This window comes from Elephas maximus, chromosome 7 (assembly GCF_024166365.1).
Source record: "Elephas maximus indicus isolate mEleMax1 chromosome 7, mEleMax1 primary haplotype, whole genome shotgun sequence".
Classification (NCBI taxonomy): domain Eukaryota; kingdom Metazoa; phylum Chordata; class Mammalia; order Proboscidea; family Elephantidae; genus Elephas; species Elephas maximus.
In genome coordinates, this window is record NC_064825.1 from 114,352,600 (window position 1) to 114,368,858 (window position 16,259).

Here is a 16,259-nt window from a genome sequence, read left to right on the forward strand (position 1 = left end):
AAGGCACTGATGATGAAAGAGAGGGATTTCAAGGTTTAGAAAGCAGACATTTGAGCAACTTCATATAACTGAGTACTCGAACCAACCCACCCCAGTGAGCCTTGTTTTAATCAGAATTAGCCACCCAGGGCAGAGTGTAAGAAATAAAATAGGAGGTGTGTGTAAGCATGCATACACACACACACACACACACACACACTTTCTATATATATATTTTTTTCTACTAGATAAGGAAAACACCAGGTATTTGGAAATCTTCCTGTATCTATTAGTTTCACTATCCCACTCAACATAGTCAATGTTCTTATTAAAAAAAAAAAAAAAAAGTAACACCCTCCAGACATTCTAGTATACTCTAAAATTTCTGAATTATTATGCTTATAACGCATCACTCCTGCTCCAGGAAGGCAACGCTTTGTACTGTTTCATTTATTAATCTACTTACAGCCTTAGTAGAGTGACTGGTAGAAGGCAATATAGAAATACCTGTTATCTGTGATTTTGTGCTTGATATCTCCTCTGGGGGCACACAGAAAAAAATTTTAAAGTGCAAAATGTAATTTATATAAATCGTAAGTTATACTGACTGTCAAGAAAATATATTGCATAATTTTTCTAAAGTCCTATGTAAGGCATATTTTACATTTTTATTCCTCAAACTGTAGATCAAGGGATTCAACATGGGAACAACCAGGGTGTAAAATATGGAAGCCACTTTATCAGTGTCAAAGGAATGACTGGACTTGGGCTGCAGATACATAAAGATTAAAGTCCCATAGAACACTACCACCACAGTCAGGTGGGATCCACAGGTGGAGAAGGCCTTGTGCCTGCCTTCAGCTGAGCTCAGTTTGATAATGGATACAATTACGAGTGTGTAAGAAACAAGAACTATTAGAAGGGATGAAATCAAATCAAAAACAGCTAAGACGAGAATGACCAATTTGATTTCATGTGTGTCTGAGCAGAGCAAAGATAACAAGGGAAGACTGTCACAGTAGAAATGCCTGATGATATTGTAGCCACAGAAGGATAAACTAAAAATCTTTATAGTGACCAGAACAGAAAAAAATGTGCTGTAGAGATAAGGGATTGCCACCAGCACAGAACACACCCCTCGTGACATGATGATGGTGTAGCGCAAAGGGTTACAGATAGCCACATAACGGTCGTAGGACATTGCTGACAGAATAAACAGTTCAGTAGTTATGAACATGATAACGAAAACTAACTGTGTAGCACAAAAATAATAGGAGATTGTATTTTCATCTACAACAAAATTTACCAACATTTTCGGTCCCACGGCTGTTGAATAACCAAGATCAGTGACAGCCAGATGGCTGAGAAAAAAGTACATGGGTGTTTGTAGCCTGGAGTCCATCTTGGTGAGGATAATGATGCCCAAGTTGCCCACCACTGAGATCATGTAGATGATTAGGAACAGCCCAAACAATGGCGCCTGCAGGTCAGGACGGTCTGTGATTCCCATCAGAATGAACTCATTCAGCACTGTTAGATTGTGTTTGTTCATCTAGGTCTACCAGGAAACCTGTTCTGGGTAGAGACATCAGCATCATCAATAGCTTTTATATAACATCACCTAGTAGATTTTTAGTATACGAAACCAGTATGAATAGTATAAATCCAAACGTTCCATTTTAGGATATTTGAATACACACCCAACTCCCACAAATTTTACACACACACATACACATGTACATATTAGATAGATTGAAGGATACATTGGTAGATAAATTAAACAAAAATGAATAATATGTTAAACCTTTAGGTGTTAGGTACTTGGATATATATTGTACTCTTCTTAAAACTTTTGTCTTTTTCACATACCAAAAAAAATAAGTGTATACATTTTGAACTGTCTCCTTCAAAATATTATTTTATGAAAACTCATATAAATAGATGGTCCAGGATGGAACAATCAACATACTAGACAGGTCTTGGATAGACATATAATTGATCACAGTGGAAATTACTTGTCTTTATACATGAAAACATCTCTAGAGATATATGTATATAGATGCAACCTCTGCTATACCTCCATTTGTAATGCATACAATGTGGTGCTTTGGGCAAATAACATAAGTTATATGAATTTTTTTATCCACATCTGAAAAATCATATTCCAACTCTTTTTTGCAGGGTTGTTAGGAAGGATAAATGAGAGTTAAATTCTTCAATGTGTCTGTAATCGTTGAAAATAAAATAGTATGTGCCTAGTATTATTTGTTCTACCTATTTGTCTGCCTGTATATCTACCATCTATCATTATTATATATTCTTTTTTTATGTTGACAGAAATTACTTGAAAGCATTATTATTTTTGTTGTTAATTGTTTTGATCTTTAAGATATTTATAGGTATATTGTTCTGGACTGTGACTTAAGTCCTTTGCCGCCATTTTCATGATGAATAGGTTCATTAAGATATTATCCTTGTAACTGACCCCAGCCCCATAGTCCATAGTACCCATTCTATGACTAAAGTGTCTAAAAGTGCCATTCTGTAGGTTACTTTCTCTTTTGGTCTACTTAAAATACTTACTCCTCCAGTTGGGCAATCATATGAGGAAATCTGAACAAATAGTGAAAACTTGATGCCATAAATTCCCCCTTTTAAAAAAGCATCCTGTACTTTATGAAAAAGAAAGTTTTAAAAAGTCACAATATAATACAGTAGCATAGGAGAAGAAGAAAATGTACTGATGATGACATCTATGTGAATTATGGGAAGTTATTTAAAATCTTTTTGAACACAAAACATGCTATGTTAAACATTGGAACTCCTATGTGTCATGAGATATCACAGATAAATTCAAGTATAGTCTTTAAATAAATGTATCTAAATATACTACAGATGCTTGTAAAAATAAGATAATAACCCTGCAGGTTAATATAACAAAATTGTAGGTTGAAAACTTTGTGATCATCACTGCTGCATAAGTGTGTGTGTCTCTCAATCTATCCATCCATGTATCTATCTATCTATCTATCTATCTATCTCTCTATCTATCTATCTATCTATCTATCTATCTATCTATCTATCTATCTATCTATCTATCTATCTATCTATCTATCATCTATCTATCTATCTATCTATCTATCATCTATCATCTATCTATATCTATCTGTTGTCTGTCTATCTATCTATCTACCTAAATAACTACCAATCTATCCATCTACATATTTGTCTATATATCTGTTTTCTATCTGACATGTATCTATTCCTAAATACTATGAGCAGAGCAGTCTCTGAGTAAATTATTAATCAGCAAATGCAGACATTAAATTTCATAACATTAAATTATAAAAATGAATAAATGAAGTGCATATTTACTTCATATAAAACATATCAGGAATAATGGTGGAAAGCAGACAAATTGAATCAAAATTCTTAATATTTTTCTGTGGCTTTGCTATCAATGAAAAATGAGGCTGTGGAAATGTCACTAAAATATTCTAGATATTAGTAAAATGTGGCAATGCTTAAAAAATTATACCTTTTACCTGTAATGAATCTGTTTTGACACCCCATGTGCTTCTGAATATGGCATAGTGGGAACAACTTATAGCATTCTCTCAGCCCTTGAGGCTCTCCCTGAGGAGATACCAAGCAATGTGTTAATTATGTCTGAAGCACCTGAAAGCTTAACAAAACATGGATGATATTTGTTAATTTTCTAAACAAATTGTATTCACCAGAAAGTAAGTTTCTTTTAGATGCATTTCTTCATTTATTCTCAGTTAAGTTTCAATTTATCCATCCAAGGATCTACAGTAAAATATTTACCTTTAGGTCAGACCCCTCAATATGCCTCCATTTGCATGATGTCCTCAAATGGAATGAAATTAGTGAATTTCGTAAACATAATGCACACTTTCTTTGTGTTTTTTTCCATATTTTCACTATTGTTTTACCTTGGGGGCAGATATTAGTCACTGCGACACCTCCTATTATTGCAAGTTGTCTGTTTAGGACACCTCTCTTATTTTATTTTATTAGATTAACATATTCTATTTTATTAGCATGAATGAACATGAGAAGAAACAGTTACATACATCCATTTAAAACTGGAACATGGAATGGACGGAATATGAATCTTGGAAAATTGGAAGTTGTAAAAAATGAAGTAAAACACATGAAGATCAATATCCTAGGCATTAGTGAGCTGAAATGTCCATTTTGAATTGGACAGTCACGTGATATACTATACCAGAATGAAAAACTGAAGAGGAATGACATCGTTTTTATTCTCAAAAATAACATTTCAAGACCTATCATAAAGTGAAATGCTGTCAGTGATAGGAGAGTATCCAAAAGAAGACAAATTAATACTATTAGTATTGAAGTTTGCCCACCAAGCACTAATGCCAAAAATGAGGAAATTGAAGACTTTACTAACTTATGAAGTCTGAAATACATCAGAATTGCAATTGAGATGCGTTGATCATTAATATTGGATTAGAATGTGCAAGTTGGAAAAAAAGAAGAACTGGTAGTTGGGAAATATGGCCTTGGTGATAGAAACAACACCAGAGATTACATGTTGGAATATTGCAAGACCAACAAATTCTTCATCACAAATAACTTTTTTCAAGAACAGAAACAGAGAGCACACAAGTGAAGCTTGCCAAGTAGAATACACAGGAATCAAGTCGACTGCATCTGTTGAAAGAGATGATGGGGAAGCTCAATATCATCAGTCAGAACCAAGCCAGGGGCCAACAGCAGAACAGGCCACTGATTACTCCTATGCAAGTACAAATTGAGGCTGAAGAAAAACAGAGCAAGTCCAAGAGTATCAAAACACAACCTTGAGTATATTCCACCTGAGTTTAGAGATCATCTCAAGAATAGATTTGACACATTGAACTTAACGACCAAAGATTAGACAAGTTTGGAATAATATCAAGTATCACAGATAAAGAATGGAAAAGGTGGTTAAAAAGGAAAGAAAGAGAAAATCAAAACGGATGTCAGAAGAGACTATGAAACTTGCTCTTGAATATAGAGTAGCTAAAGAGAATGGAAAAAATAATTCAGTTAAAGACAGAGCTGAAGATTTCAAAGGGCAGCTCAAGAAGTGAAAGTAAAGTGTTATAATTGAAATGGGCAAAGGTCTGGAGTTTAAAACCCAAAAGGGAAGAATATGCTTGACATTTCTCAAGCTGGAAGAACTGAGGAAAAAATTCAAGCTATGTGAGCAAATAATGTGGTATGTTATACAGAACTTCATAAAAGATTTTAAAGTAAAAGTAACAAGAAAAAAAGCCAATTTATCTGACTTTCTACATATGAAATAAGAGATATATCCACGTATAAAGCACTTTAAAAGATGTAGAACCCATGCTTACTCGGGTAGATATTAAATGTCTTTTTGGTTAGAAAAACCATGAAAATTTAATAACTTTGTAAAAAAATAAAGCCTTGAAAAAAATCTTCATATTTTATTTCTGTGTCATTTTAAATTTTAAAATATGTTCAAAATTTGTATAGAATCAATTGGTTGAGATGGACAAATGAAAGTTCAATGAAGAGAGGAGTTTTAAAAATGACAGCATTTTCTATGAGAGAATAAGTGTTCAATTTTTATTTTGCCTAACTAAGTTGAGTAATTCCTATTGCTTCAAGTAATAAACTAATATTTTAGGCTAAGAACTATGTAAACAGAAAAATACATCTGATCTTATACTTTACTGTTATTGCATATATTATATTGTGCATGTTTCCTGGGATTTAAGTAATATACCAAATACTTTTACTCTTCTCATCAAGGAGACTATACAGGTTTGTTATTGTTGTTAAGTGCTGTTGTATATATTTGAGTGGCTATAAATACAAGGTGACCTTCTGCTAGAATATGACACTGTGGGAATTGGGAGAAACACCACATATTGTAGTGAAGTTTATGCCCCTCACAGTTCTAGGGATGTGTCAGTCACATATGCTGGAAATTAGAGTATCACTTCTCCTGTAACTTGACTTCTGAGTCTTCCCTACCTCAAAGCATTTCTGTTCAGCTCTCCACTGGTTTACTCTTTCTCTAGGGAATCCAGCAATGCACGTAGTACAAATTTGTCAATTCCCTCAGCTCCCTGTGCTTGGTGGTAACTTTCTCTAATAGAGAAATTATGCGCAGGTACTATTTGACACTTGGTGGGAGGGACCAGTCCCTGGAAGAGGACATCATGGTTGTATAGCAGAGGGTCAGCAAAAAATAGGAAGCCCCGCAACGAGATGGAATGACACAGTCTCTGCAACAATGGGCTCAAACTTAGCAAGGATTGTGAGGTGGTTCAAAACAATGCACTCTTTTCTTCTTTTGTTAATGTGATTTCTGTGATTAGAACTGACCTGGTGACACCTAACAAAAACAACAAGTGTTAAGATTATTGGGCATCATTAAATATTCTATTGAATCACAGATTAGCTCTTATTCTAATTTTAATAATGTTTAACTTGTATACTCAAGCTCCTCAATTGGTATTTTCTTATCATTCTCTGTTTTACTTTCAGGAGTTCCTTCAGTAAAAAACTACATACATGGATTAGACAATTTATTTTTCTTTGGGTTGATGGATATTCCTGAGTTGTGTATTGTTCTTTTTGATCTGCGTGATTACTTTGGTGGGAACCTCTTGGATGCTTAGAGTAATCCCGGCAATATCCAATACACTGCAAATTTTCAGCTGGTTCTTTCGCATCTTAGTCTACATGGATATCACGACCTACAATTCCATGGTGCCCAGCCTTCACAATTGCATGTGGTGCTTCTGCCCCTTCCCGTTGTGTCATCTAGGAATTCTCTTCCCATGTAGGTAATGAAACACTCTATAAGTAAATGGATCATTAGTTCGAGAAAGAGAGTTTAATTAAAAGAAAAAAAAATCTAGTAGTGGGGCCTGATTGTTCTCATTGTTTCAGTATCTCAGCAAAATCAATGTTAATATATTTGCCAAATTTTTATCCTTATATTAAATTCCAAAAAAAATTGAAGCTCACACAGTAAAAATGTCCAGGAAGCAGATGATAGGGAATAAATCCCCTCAGAGATCCCCTTTTTTTGTGATTGACCTATTTTTTTATTGTAATTTAGATGAACATTTAGAGAACAAGCTAGTTTCTCATTAAACAGTATACATATTGTTTTATGACATTGGTTAACAACCCCATGACATGTCAACACTTTCCCTTCTCAACTTTGGGTTCCCTGTTATCACTTTTCCTGTTCTTTCCTGCTTCTAGTCACTGCCCCTGGGCTGGTACGCCCCTTTAGTCTCATTTTATTTTAAGGACCTGTCCAATCTTTGGCTGAAGGCTAAACCTCAGGAGTAACTTCATTACTGAACTCAAAGTTTCCAGGGGCTGTACTCTCAGGGTTTCTCCAGTGTCTGTCAGGCCAACAAGTCTGGTCTTTCTTTCTGAGTTAGAATTTTGTTTTGCCTTTTTCTCCAGCTCTGCCCTGGACCCTCTATTGTGATCCTTGTCAGAGTAGTGGTAGCCAGGCACCACCTAGTTGTACTGGACTGGGTCTTGTTGAGGCCATGGTAGATGTGGTCCATTAGTCTTTTGGACAAATCTTTCCCTTGTATCTTTAGTTTTCTTCATTCTCGCTTGCTCCCAAAGAGGTGAGACTAGTGGAGATGGCTGCTTCCGGGCTTTTAAGATCCCAGACACTAATCACCAAAGTAGAATGTAGAACATTTTCTTCATAAACTATGTTATACCAACTGAGCTAGATGTTCCCCAAGACCATGGTTCCCACAACCCTCAGCCCAGCAACTCAGCCCATCAAGAAGTTTGGATGTATCTATGAAGCTTCCATGATCTTGCTTTGTACAAGTTGTGTGGTCTTCCCCAGCACTGTGTACTGTCTTACCCTTCACCAAAGCAACACTTTATCTATTGCCTATTCAGTGTTTTTCCATCCCCATCCCTCCCTTCTCTTGAAGATTCCCCTGTTTAACGAAGTAACATCAGTGTTGACAAGCACCAACCAATTTCTACAAATGATTAGCTATAGCGATTTACCTTTTTTTTTTTTTTTTAATTCTACTTGTATGCTAATTTCTAAAAGCTGGATGAATGCCTCAAGGCAGAAAGCCACAAATCATTTCTTAAAATGGGAACTACATTGTTTATTTATTTTTAGCATCTTCCTTACTAAATAAAAAAACCAAGCCTTTGCCACTGATTTGATTCCTACTCATGTCGACCACATAGGACAGAGTAGAACTGCCTCCTAGGTTTTGGAAGGAGTGGCTGGTGGATTTGAACTGCCACCTTTTTTGTTAGCAGCTAAGCTCTTAACCACTGTGTCACCAGGGAGTCTCTTCCTTACTGCTTAATGATAATTCCTGAATTCCCCCGCTGCACATTTGTTATAAACCTGCCCAGACTATGTCCTACATCCACTTTGTGATGGTTTTCCGTTATTTGGTTTGAGCAAGTATAGCATCCAAAATGAACCCATTAGGTTGCTGAGTCAGTTTATTAATTCATTGCTTTTACTGAATTTATTTTCTCTCCCAGACATTGTCCTAGTTGTTCGCTATTTTATGAACCCCATTGCTACTTCTTTTAATCTGATATTTTTTGTCATCTCAGGGATGACATCACTAGTGCAGAAAATTGATATTAATAGGTAATTTGGAGTAGTTGTTATGAGCCTGAAACATGGAGCTAGACCATGTTTGAAATTTGGTTCTAATGCTTAAGACCACTGTAACTTGCACAATTTATTTATCCTTCATGAGTTGAACTTGGATAGTTTATTTACCCTTTCTGAACCTCCATTCTTAGGGAATCTCACTCATACAGGAGGGTGTTAGGAAAACAAGTACTTGAGGTTGTGAAATGGCTCACCAGTCCAGTTCTCACAGTTATGATGAATTTGTGGTTTTCTTTACTCCACTATGTGGATTCAAGCTTTGAACCCATTGAGTTGGACAGTTTTTGAGGTAGCCGAGAAGGTTTCAAAGGGGCCAGTCCACTTTTGTTGAAGGGGGTTGGCTTTCTACACCTTGAGAAGAAATCAATCACCAAACTGGAATGGATGGAGGATATCTTTGGATTAGGCAGGCTCCTCGGGTGAGTGTACCTGTGGAGAGAAGACAGAGGCACCTGAAGGGACAGCAAATATTTAGTGACTTGAACATCTCCAACCTCATGGAGAGAAGGTGGTTAGTCATAATTAAGGCAGGATATGTTGGTTGTATCGGGTTATCTAATAGTGTGCCCATATAATAGCTCAAACGGACTAAGCTCTAATCTGCCTCTAGGGATGGATTGAATTCTCAAGAAGGCCAAAGGTAGCAACTTTTTCCATATCAATTTGGTCTCTTGGCACAGCTTTGCTAAATGTCTCTTCAGAGTCTAGTTAGCCAACTGTAATTTGCAGCTGGACTGTCATCTCAGGCTGTGTGTAAGTCCCTATTAATGTCAGGGCTTTTGACACCAATTATACCTCCAAGGTCACAAAATTGGGTCTGCTGTTGTTGCCAATGGAGATGGGAAGCCAAATCAAGGGATCATTTCACTTAGGAGGTGTTTCACAAACTCAGTTGTCTTTTTGGTTCTGCAAGGAAAACCTTCAGCACAGTTAGTGCAGGTGTCAATGAAGGCTAGCAGATATTTGTAATTCTCGGGAGTTCGAGGAATCTCAGTGAAATCATCCTGCCAGTCCTCTCTAGGCACTGTCCCAGTTCATTGGACTCCTGAGGGTGCTTCAGCAGTGTTTCGGGGATTATTTTTCACACAGGAGGGGCAGCTCTTTAACACTCCCGAAATAGTGGTGTACCCCTTTGTTCCAATTAAAAGTGTCTTAATGCAGCCATATAATCGTATCAAAAGAAGATTGCTCTGTCCCAGTTCATTCTAAGGGGTCTGCGTCATTTCCTCTAAGGCTAGGTGTAAAGGCTGGGGAATAAGTCTGAAATTTAGGAACCAGATAAGGCAAAAAAACAACCATTCTCAAAAAACCTTAGTGCTATCTCCAGTTGGTAAGGGCTACCACTTTGCAGATGGCATTTTTTTCGGGCAGGGGGGATTTCTTGCTCTGTCTATCTGATTTTAAAACTTTAATAAATCACCTCCTTTTGGTTGACCTGAGGTTTTTACTTTTGAGCTCTGTTACCCTGCATTCCCTAAAAAGTTCAAAACCTCTATAGTATTCAGGAGGCAAGCATATGCACTGTGGCTAGCAATGAGTAAACATACTGGAGGAGTATACTGTTGGTCAGGGTCAATTGTCTTAGTTCCTTAACAAGGGTGGGCCTAAAAGGAGTGGTACTGTTTTTAAGCCCCTGGGGAAGGACTTGCCTACAGAGTTCTTGCTTTTGTCCATTGTCCAGATATTTTCACTCAAAGGCAAAGATTTCCCTTTTTTTTCTACTTAAATACAGAAGAATGCATCTTTCAGATCAAGTACAACGAATCTGGAAAAACTGGGCAATTAGGTAAATAGCAGGGTATATGGGTTGGTAACTACAGGGTGGACAATGCCTTTCACCTGATTGATGGCTAGCAGATTCTGAGTAAACTGGTATTCTCTATTTTTCTTCTTCACTTTTAGGATGGGAGGGTCAAACTGTTACTAACAAGGTCTGAGCAGTCCTTGTTTCATGTATCTGGTGATGATTTTGCCCATACCTGCAGGCCTTCACCCAGATGGGGTCCTGCTTGCGTGGAGGAAAAACTATGCCAGGTTCAGGCTCAACTGCCACCAGGGGCACATATTTGGCACATGCTGGCACCTTGTTGGCCCATACCCATAACCACAAGACCACTGCATGCTTGATGGCTGGCCCTACTGATCCCTGGTAGTGTCCTTCAATGCTGTAATTGGTGGGTGACTCTGTGGTAGGGGCCATGTGCACTCACCATCCATTCTATGGTGGTACCTGCACCTGCATGGTCTCTTTATCAAAAGAAATTTGTGCTTGCAGTTTGCACAAGTTTCTTTTCAGCAATGGAATGGAACAGCCAGGCATGTAGAGAAAAGAATGCGTTAATGACTTGCATTGTGTAGAGCAGGTTAGAGGCTGGAGGAAGGGATGGTTCTCCTCTTACCTGAGACTCCCAGATTAACACTGTTTTGTCAGGACTGTCTTTTTCTGGGTCAGGACAGAATGGGTTGCTCTGGTATCCATTGGAAACCATACTGTCCCCAACCCCAACAGTGGATCAGGTGGGAGACTTTCCTCCAGTCCTCCTCAATTAGAGTCTTTACCCATTGACATCATAGGCCACTGGGCAACCCCATTCTCTTTCTTATCTCTGGGTAAGAATTTAGGGTTTCTCTCTTCCAATGCCATCTTTCCTTACACTAGGCACAGTGGTCTCAGCTTATGGGTGTCAGGGTCCCCCACCTCCCTCTCTCTTCAGGGGCCCTCCTCTTCTTGAGCTGCCAGGAATCAGGTCATTTCCTTACAAGGTGGTGTCCAGGAATGCAGACTGTCTCTTTTGATCAGTGATTTTTTTACTTCTCCGCTTTCTGAACCCGATAAGAATATGCCTGGTAGGCAAGCTCAAAAATACATGAGATCCCTAACTCCATATCTTCCTCAAGTTTTTGGAGTTTTCTTCGTATATCCTGGACACTGTGCCTGATAAAAATCATATTCACAATGTGAGCATTTTCAAGACTCTCAGGGTCTGTTTCTGAAAAAAAAAAACTGTCTAAATGCCTCATACACACATTACACACTCACACAAACTAATGAGTTGCACCAACCTAATAACAGCCACATAGAGCATTTTACACCTTCAAGAACCAATTCTTTCCACTTCTTGGGACTCTAAAGACCTTACCTAGAAATTATCCTGTTATCTACCAAGTAACTCCAAATACATAGGGCCTTTAATGCCCTCAATGACTAATTCCTCCTGCTGCTTGGGACTCTTCTATGGTCTTATGTAGGTACTTACCAAATAACCCAGGTGCGTTTTGTGTCTCCCATGAAGTCATTGTTGGTTCCCAGGCGAATCATCTTCCAGGGCTACTAGAAAGTCTCTGGGAGAAATCTCCTGGTGGCTAGCCTGTTGCCCAATCTGCCTCTGGATCTGATCAGATGACTCCTGGCTGGCACACCAGAAATTTTGCAGGGTGGAAACTTCAGGTTCTGCTCGGTGCAACTCATCTCAGCCGACAAAAAACAGACCAAAGTAGAAGAGTAGAAAGGAATCTTATTTCACTGTGCAAGGAAGGGATACAGTTGGGGCTGCTGTTGCCAAGACTGCTCCAACAGGGCAAGGGGAAAGATTAGTTATAAGGGTTTTATAAGTAGGGAGCTCATACAAGTTACATCAGCGACATTATTAATCACACTACACAGCTGCAATAAGGTTTACATATACCTCCATGCATCACATGTTCAGAAGGTGGTAATTTAACTCCACCCGAGGCACAGTATTACTATATATGAGAACTAAAGCGTTGTCCTGAACGTCAACATGGCACCTAAACTTTTTTTTTTTCTTTTTTTGCCAATTTCATCTAGTTTTGGGAAGCTGTAAAGGAGAGGGGAACCAGGATTTTAATGTAAAGCTATGGGGCATGCCAAGCAAAGGACCCAGGACTCTAATGTAAAGCTAAGGGCATGTCAAGCAAGCTGCTCAAGGAAGTAGAAATTTTCCCCACCTGGGGAGCTCTATCTTATCATGACCATTTTCACCTTCTAACTGCTACAAACTTTCAAAAACATTTATGTCACATGAAAATATAACATTCATCTTTTTCTTATATTGCAATGAACTATTTTCATCCTAATTCCATTGGCTACGCAGGGGATTTTATGTCAAGATCCTGAATGAAGAAAATAATTTAGACTGTAATAGCTTCAATGAAACACTATAAATTTTGAAAAAAAAGATACTTGAAAAATTTTGAGGAGTACTGTGGAGCAACTATGTCCATAAGGCAAGATAGCTGCATCCTTGCCACATAACATTCCTTACCTTAATAAGAAATTCAGCATGGAGCAAATTGTGGGATGATCTCATTTTGCCTCTCATAAGTAGGGTGAACATAAGTCACTGAAAGTATAGCACATAATAAATATTGACCAAAGTTTGGGAAAGCCAAACCAATGAAACAGAGGTAGCAAACTTAGCTCATCATAGAATATCCTGTTATCCAAGGAAACACACAAAAAATAATTTAACGAACATTTTAAAAAGTTTTTCATATAAATAAGAAAAGATAACAACCTGTGAAAAAAACCTACAAAAAAAGGGTAATTATTAAATAAGAACAACTAGTGAGGAAGGGATTCCAAACCTGGGAGCAACTCTGGAAGACCTCAAGAAATTTATCCATTCTGATCTATACACCAATTAAGACAAATTTCTTGAGGTCATCCAGAGTTGCTCCTAGGTGGAATTCCTTCCCCACTCTTAGATCTAGGCAAAGTGGGTTGATTATAGCAAAGTCACATGCAGAGCTGAAACTGCGGATTGCTAAATTGCAAACTATGTTAAGTTAACAGACTTACATGTGGAAGTAAAGGCATTAATAAGAAAAGAATGGAACTCCAAAGTCTAGAATGGGGGCATTTGAGCAAATTTAGATAAGAGAGTAATTCAAAGCATCACACTACACTGAGATTCTTCGCAACCTAGCCCAGATCCGATACTCCCGTCAGAAACTATGAAGGCTAAAACAGAAGGCAAGTGCTTACACAAACACACGTACCCAAACCCAAGAACTGACACTGCAAAGTTTATTCTAATAGTTGAAAGAACACCAGAATCATTATAGTGCCACTTTTGTACCTAGTATTTTTCCCACTTCCACTCAGCATATCAACTCTCCATCCCTGACTTCATGGTTCCCAGCACATTCTCCTGGAGCTCTAGTGGTGCATTGGTTAAGAACGTGGCTGCTAAACCAAAGGTCAGCATGTCGAATCCACCAGCCACTTCTCGGAAACCCTATGGAGCAGTTCTACCCTGTCCATTAAGTTTTCTATGACTCAGAATCAATTCAATGGTGAAAGGTTTTGTTTTACAGCACATTCTCAAAAAAAAAAAAAACCAAATCAACTGCTCTTGGGGAGATTCCAACTACCAGCAGCCCTATAGGACAGAGTAGAACTGATGCATAGGGTTTCCAAGGCTGTAAATCTTTGTGGAGAACGACTGACATATCTTTCTCCGATGGAGTGGCTAGTGGGTTTGACCTCCCCGGTCTTTCAGTTAGCAGCTGAGCAATTTAGTGACTGCACCACCAGGGCCCCAACACATTCTTCTGCACTATAAAATTTACTTATTTATTATGTTAGTGATCCATTTTTTCCCTTCAAGGTAGGAAAAGGTTTTTACTCTTTTGTTCATCAATGCATTTAGAAGACTGACTGACACATAGAAGGAAATTTATGAATACATGTGAAATATATTTTTGCTCACCATCCCCTATGGAGGCACACAGACAAGGTTTGAAGCCCATCATGTAATTTATAGGACCCACATGATGTGTTAAATGGTAGAAAAGATATTGCTTATTTTTTTCCATGTCCTATGTACACCATATTTTACATCTTTGTTCCTCAAGCTATATATCAAGGGATTCAACACCGGAATAACCAGGGTGTAAAATATGGAAGCCACTTTATCAGTTTCAAAGGAGTGACTGGACTCGGGCTGCACATACGTAAAGATTAAAGTCCCATAGAACAAGACCACCACGGTCAGGTGGGATCCACAGGTGGAGAAGGCCTTGTGCCTGCCCTCAGCTGAGTTCGTCCTGAGAATGGCTACAAGAACGAGGAGGTAGGAAACAAGAACTATTAGAAGGGATGAAATCAAATCAATAGCTGCTGAGATGAGAATGATCAATTCAATTTCTTGTGTGTTTGAGCAGAGCAGAGATACCAAGGGGAGACAGTCACAGTAGAAAAGACTGATGACATTGTAGCCACAGAAGGTTAAACTAAAAATCTTTATGGTGATAAGAAGAGAAATAAATGCACTATAAAGATAGAGAATTGCCACCAGCACCCGACACATCCTTTGTAACATGATGACTGTGTAGAGCAGAGAATGACAGATGGCCACATAGCGATCATAAGACATTGCTAACAGAATGAATAATTCACTAATGATGAACAAGAGAAAGAAAGCTAGCTGTATAGCACAAAAATAATAGGAGATTGTATTTTCATCCACAACAAAATTGACTAGCATTTTGGGTGCCACAGTTGTTGAGTAACCAAGATCAGTGATAGCCAGGTGTCTGAGAAAAAAGTACATGGAGTTTGTAGCTTGGAGTCTATCTTGGTGAGGATGATGATGCCCAAGTTGCCCACCACTGAGATCATGTAGATGATGAGGAACAGCCCGAACAATGGCACCTGCAGCTCTGGGGGGTCTGTGATTCCCGTCAGAATGAATTCATTCAGCAGTGTTAGATTGTGTTTGCCCATCTTGGTCTATTAGGAAATCTGTTCTGGATAGAAATGTTAGTATAGCCAGGAGTTTTTATGCAGTATCATCTGGTAGGTTTTTATTATTCAAAAGCAATACTCTAAATGAATAAGATAAATGCAAACTTTCCAATATAGTTATTTGAAATTAAACCCACCTCCCTCAAATAAAGTATAGGCACATGAAGATAGAGATAGAGAGATAGGGAAAGAAGGAAAGAAAGAGGAATTTAATTTGTTATCAGTTGGGTAAAATTTGCTCCCCAAAGAACATTTGTCAATGCCTGGGACATTTTGGATGTCACAACTAGGAGAAGGGTACTACAGGTATCTAAAGGGAGCCTGGGATGTTACTAAACATTCTACTATATACAGGGTAACTCTACACAATTAGAAAATTTCTAGTCCAAGATGTCACTATGGCAGAAGTGGAGAAACCCTGTAGTAAACATAGAGCTAGAGATAGACACAGATAAGGACACAGGTGTAAGTATGTGACAATGTAGATAGATGTACACATACATGCACATATACATATACATGTACATAGATTGGATACCTTGTGGAGCAGTGGCTAAGAGCTTGGCTGATAACCAAAAAAATGGGCTTTTTGAATCTACCAGGCTCTCCTTGTAAAATCTCTGGGGCAGTTCTATCCTGCCCTCTAGAGTCTGTATGAGTTGGAATCAACTTCATGGCAACGTGTTTCATTTTTTTGTTTTAATACATATGGATATATGAAACAAAAATAAAAAAAAGTTAAAAATTTTAAGTGGTATATATATGGATGATTACTAAACTTTCTTTTATTCATTTATA

The 16,259-nt window shown here is 38.0% G+C and overlaps 1 protein-coding gene and 1 pseudogene across 1 annotated transcript; both read right to left on the reverse strand.

The window, feature by feature from the left end:
- Positions 1 to 589: 589 nt before the first annotated feature.
- Positions 590 to 1,531, reverse strand: LOC126079508 (olfactory receptor 8K3-like). Its single transcript, XM_049890569.1, has one exon. The coding sequence runs from the start codon at positions 1,529 to 1,531 to the stop codon at positions 590 to 592; it is 942 nt and encodes a 313-aa protein (XP_049746526.1).
- A 12,962-nt stretch (positions 1,532 to 14,493) lies between these two features.
- LOC126080441 (olfactory receptor 8K3-like) lies at positions 14,494 to 15,440 on the reverse strand (annotated as a pseudogene).
- Positions 15,441 to 16,259: the final 819 nt, after the last annotated feature.

What these genes read in the sequence shown, in the direction of transcription:
- LOC126079508 (XM_049890569.1), bottom strand. Translation starts at nt 1,531, where the DNA reads ATGAACAAACACAATCTAACAGTGCTGAATGAGTTCATTCTGATGGGA.